The sequence below is a fragment of the Photinus pyralis genome, unplaced genomic scaffold (assembly GCF_008802855.1).
Source record: "Photinus pyralis isolate 1611_PpyrPB1 unplaced genomic scaffold, Ppyr1.3 Ppyr1.4_LG8, whole genome shotgun sequence".
NCBI lineage: Eukaryota > Metazoa > Arthropoda > Insecta > Coleoptera > Lampyridae > Photinus > Photinus pyralis.
The window spans coordinates 33,596,662-33,602,083 of record NW_022170819.1 but is presented as its reverse complement, the minus strand read 5'-3'; the positions used below and the strand labels follow the sequence as shown (position 1 = coordinate 33,602,083).

The 5,422-nt window shown below is 40.2% G+C and overlaps 1 protein-coding gene across 1 annotated transcript; it reads right to left on the bottom strand.

Annotated features, from left to right (window-relative positions):
- Positions 1-695: 695 nt before the first annotated feature.
- LOC116179562 (integrin beta-nu-like) lies at positions 696-5,222 on the bottom strand. Its single transcript, XM_031499360.1, has 6 exons — positions 4,999-5,222; positions 2,356-2,554; positions 1,978-2,309; positions 1,636-1,931; positions 787-857; positions 696-730 (listed from the first exon to the last, which is right to left on the bottom strand). The coding sequence occupies exons 1-6, from the start codon at positions 5,143-5,145 to the stop codon at positions 696-698; spliced, it is 1,080 nt and encodes a 359-aa protein (XP_031355220.1). The 5' UTR covers positions 5,146-5,222.
- Between the last annotated feature and the right edge of the window lie 200 nt (positions 5,223-5,422).

Below are 5,422 nucleotides of genomic sequence, written 5' to 3'. Positions count from 1 at the left end.
AATTTCCCAGGTCGGGAACCGTTTCGGTCTTCCAATAATGTAACGGATTGTGCATCGCAAATGAATCCGCACCTTCCTTCTCGTGCGAAGATGGACAGTTTGAGCCCGTCGACCCAGTAAAACGTTGGTAATTAAACGATTTTTGACCGTATGTTTACCATCACTGATTACGTTCGATGACAAAGGGAACTTGCCATCTTGTGCACTTAGTCAACTTGTGCCTCTCAACTGTTATCCAAACACAGTCTCTCGTAATTGAACTAATCCCTTGCAAGTAGGGCAAATTCGAGAACTCCCCAACTGTAGTTTTGATTGCAAACGCACACTCCACCATTTGCATGTCCCCCTCGTCGCTAATACTTCTGTCGCTAACGGGCGCTTGACCTTTTGTTTGATGTCGGGCACGAGGCAGTCTTCACTGGTAAATCCAGCCTTGCAGGATACTTTCCTTCCTCGCAAATACCTCGCCCCACCAAACCTCCACATATGCTTCCTTTGTTTGTTTCCTGTTGATATCAAAATTGTTAATTTAAAGAGCAAACCTAAAGGCCAATGCTAATCATTAAGAAGTAGACATAGGGGTTTATGGTTGTATTGATTTTACCTGATGTCTACTTTAAATGACAAAACCTTCGAAGGGCGGCCTAATTTATGCAACAAAATAGCTTTATAAAACAAAATAAAGATCGTAACTGTCAGCCATCAATGACTTCTTCCAGCTTCAGGGACCCTAAAGATTAGATTACATCATGCCCCACTTTCTGCTTATCTTGGCAAAACTCTTACCCGTGTATTCCTTCATCGCAAAATACACATTCCACATTTCGCAATCGCCTCTAAAATTTGGAAGATTGACACTGGATCAGTTTGCGTAATTGCAAACTCACCGCCAAGATTACCTGAAGTGTACGTGTCATTTTTCTCCCGACACTCTTCAAAACCCGTGGTTTTATGCAACTGATTTCACAATTGTCTCCCTTCCTGAAAAAATGGATCATGAAATTTGTGTAGAGAATGATTACTACCAATTAACCATCCCTCTTCACATATTCGCATATTCCGCACCTGTGTTACACCACTCCCGACAGTTCTTCTCGGTTCCTCATCACCATTCGCACTTTCCAATATTATTCACGTCGATTATTGATTTTCTCCGCGATATTCTTCTCTTCTATTATAATAGTTTTCCTCTACAATTAATTGAATAGCCTCAAAACTTTGTAGTTTTAAGCAGATCTTACCCTTAACCTGTCAGGGAACTGCGGTCCACTCTAAATTACGTTCGAAAACGTACTCTTTGCCAACTTCAAACATTATCACACGCGCTGGACACGTATTTCCAACCTGTCAACGTTGTTGCAATTAGTCTTAATGTTACAACTTTTTTATGTTTTCAGCTTAGCAAGCGCCACAAAGAAACGTTCCGAACGCATTTGAAGTAACCCTCGTGACCAAATTAAGTACAATTTAGATTCGACTTATTCCGCAAGGCCATTCCCCACGAAACACGTACGGAAGTGTCTTGATCACTTTTCTCGTAGTATTTTAGGGCATTCCTCTTTGGCCGCGGAAAAAGACACGTTCATCTTAAATCAACCGTACAAAAGTTTTCCCAAAAACATTGCCACCTCTCACCTTGTTGAAACGCCAACTGGCGAAAGACCTCTCCCAAAGATGGGTAGTCGTAACCAGCGAGCGGCTGTAGATACCGTCTTTTGGTCCAAGAAACATTTTCCGGTTATTCGCTTAACGGCCCCCAACCAAAAAATGCCATCGCCCGCGAAGTGCATTGAGGCCGTAGTGGCGATCACGATTAGTTTTCGCGAGTTCTTTCTCCACTTTATGTAGTCCTCGCAGTAGATAATTTGCAAGAGCGCGTCCATTCCGCCTTCCAAGTTGTCTAAATTTGACGTGGTTTTGCTTGCGTTCACCTGCAATTGTAAGACGTCAAATCTGTGACACTGCACAGTTTCGTACCGTATTGACGAATTTCTCCACGTCATTGGTGAAGTTCAACTTGTGCACGAAATTGAAGGGCTTCTCGCAGGTTTGTCCGTAGGGCTCACAGGGGTTCTCCAGGAAGTGGGGTGCCATTCGCGAGAAAGGAAACGCCACCTTGTCAGAGTAGTAACCAAAGGCGACGCGAAAATTCTTCGATAACTGCTGGAGAAGTTTAGTAAGATCGGCACCCAAGGTTGCCATGGTTGCTATGTCCTTATACATCGTCTCGGTTAAGTCCATAAGGTAGTACAGATCCAACGGGTAATCTTCTGCCGGTCGATAAACGAACTGAAAGTTGATCGGTTGCTCTGGAACGCGTAAATGTGGATTAATCACAGATCAATGTATACTTACTCGCTTTAATCTGTACAGAAACCTTCTGGGGTTTAAGTTGTATTGAGTCCTCGATATTGTCCGGGTTTGTAACACCTCTGAAATCTTTATTTTCCATATCCAAGATCTTTGAGTCCTCGGAACTTTGCAATATGTTGCTTTTATCGCAGCCGTCTCTTACCAAGCTTTCTAATGGCCCGCATCGGTCACTTTTGAAGTTCTAAGTACACAAGAAAAATTAAATTAGTACTGCAGTTCAAAAAAGTAACCTCCTCGCCCCAATGACAGACCCAAATAAAGGCGACCTATTGATAAAATACTACAAGTGGTTCTTCTTTTAGTCGGATATAAAGCTATCTATGAACTTGCCAATAATTAATTTTAAGCAAAATTAACTAGGTAGGTCGTTTTTGCTTCACACTCCCTTTTTTTTATTGATTTGCCGTTGAATAAACTTTAATTCATTTGCTCTTTATTAAAATGTTTTTTGCAATGTGTCATTAAAATGCAAAAAAAAGAGAAAAGAAATTTCATTTGACTCAAGGAACCAATATCTCAAAAAGCTTAATTCATCGTCTCCCCTCGAACTGCCTTAGGGAGCTCACATTTTCTTCAAACAGGGTTTTAGAAGAAAAAACTTACAAACATTAAATCTCTAATTCGATCAATTAATGTTAATTGAAAATAATTTACCTTGCAGTGAAGTATTTCGAACTTTGAATTATTTTACGCGATCTCCAAAATGGCGTACACAACTCACAATATTCGCTTCCAAAGTTCGAAGAATTTCTTTTAACGCGATCGATAAATGTTCGCATTTACGTTACGTACTTTGCCTCGAAGGTCTGGCTAAGAATGCCGCCCTCCCACCAAATTTTTCATAGTCTTCGGCTTCGGCTGCATTTTTTCTACATGCTCTCGTACCGACCGTTTCTAGAACCGGCAACACTCTAACGTGTCGACTCTTATCTGCTTGAACACTCGCCCTTAGCTTAACACGCTTTATTTTCTCGAATATTAGTTCTGCTCTCGTATAAAATTTTTGAATACCGTCCAACTCGTAGAATTAAAAAAAATCTTTAAAGTTTCCAGTTTTCACCAGCTCTATGAATGAACACCCGGTATAAAGAAGTGCTTCGTTACGAAAGTGTCGTCCCGAAAGTATTTGTGTTGGTTCTATGAGTTGAAGATCGAAGATAAAGGTAATTTTTTAGAGTTGTGTTTCAGTCGTTGCTACCGTAATTAACGCTGCAATTAATCCGCCGTTTGCAACCGTTCCCGTCCAGATATTCCAATTGTCTTTGTTTCGTCCGAAAGCTCTTGTCATTTGAAGGACGAGGACAAATTAATATTTTAGAATTTTAGCCACGTTAAGCCATTATATTGTTTCCTATGTTAATTTGAAGCAAGCTTAAAACCAGTCCATATCATGCAGTTTACATATATATCGGTAGATATGGATGATCTCGCCAATTGAGCTGCGAATTCCATTTGGCCATGGGTGTTAATTGGATTACAAAATTTTGGAATGTTACTCCGGCAATAATTAATTAATACAGATAACCGCCGCCGATTAAGTCGAGATTACATCCGTCAAAAGCGCCCTTACAAAAAGAAAGAACGTTATTAATTAAAGAGCTTTAATTTCTGAGCGTATCGCAAAGGGTAGGTACTCCGGCTGGTTGGGTTTCACGTATACCGCTTCTTCATTTTGTAGATGTGTATAAAAGGTAAACGTTTAATTTAGAAAGGGCTTCTTTTCTTTTTGACTATCGCCGTTTTAAAAGTGGTATCCTGCCGATCAATTTTGGCTTTGATTGGGAGCTTGTCGCGCCGCAGCGTAGTTACAACGTTTGCATTTTTTTACCTCTATAAAGCGGAAAAGGTCGGGATGAAAGGGCTATAGAGGTAAGCGGTACTATGAGCGTAGTGAGTAAGGAGGGCATATGCAGAGCGGAGAAAAATTGCGTTTGAGAGTTGTGGATGAAGTATGAAGAAAGGAAGCCCAAAGAAGCAAAGTTTAAGGGAAGGTAAAGAGGCCGAAAGAGACAACAAAAAGATATGTGGATGGGGTCGTGAAGAAAGGTTGGAGGGGGTTGCCGGGTTGTTTGGTTTAGACCAACTTCACGATGTGACATGAATCTATCGTTGCCATTTTTTAAAATTTCATTGGTCGATCTAATGCTTATTGTGTGATTTTATTTCTTATAAACAGTCAATTTGGTTAAAAATATAAATTTAACAATACAAAAACGCCGAAGGATCTCTGTGGACTGGTGAAAAAAATGTATCTAGGATTGACGACATTCTGGAATAAAATGAATGCCCTTTGGTTTGTGTAACACCCCTATAGCACGCCGATAGAATTTATTTTGAGAGATTCGAGATTTATTATAGAAAATACACTTGCTTTATATATAAGCTGTGTATATCGCTAGCCGAAAGCGCCACGAACTTAGAAACATGCCCCAAAGGACAAAGAGTCAGAATTGGTGAAAGAAAAATGTGATTCAGTATTAGAGTATTCATATGACAGAAACAAAAGGTTACTCATTTAGAATACGGAGTAATCTGAATCAAGCATATAGCTTGATTTTTACTATTTTTCCTCTATGGCTATGGATACATTTTAAATTTCGTTTCGATAGCTATAGTGAGATTTACCTCTTGAAAGCACCAACCACAGTACGTTTCCGCCTGTATGCAAAGGTCACAGCTCCCAAAATTCTGGCACAATCTCTCTTGGGGAGTCAGCGCCGACATCGTAATTTTGAACAGGATGCAAAAGTAGCACACAAACGTTGATCTCATGGCGGTTATTTGCACTACAATGTGTACCGATTGTAGGTACACTGTGCACGGTTCTTATCTACCTGATAAGATATAAGTACGTGAATTTAGATGTGTCTACAGCGATTGGGTGATTTGAAAGGGATTGGCGCTTCAGTTAAATTTCTGGTTTATCTTTTTGTATTAGTTCATTTATTTCGCCTGACTCAGAATAACCTTATACTGTAGCTGGACTGCATGTCACAGAAAGCGACTAATCAACAATGGCGATAGCTCGGGTCTTTTCCTTTATTCAAAA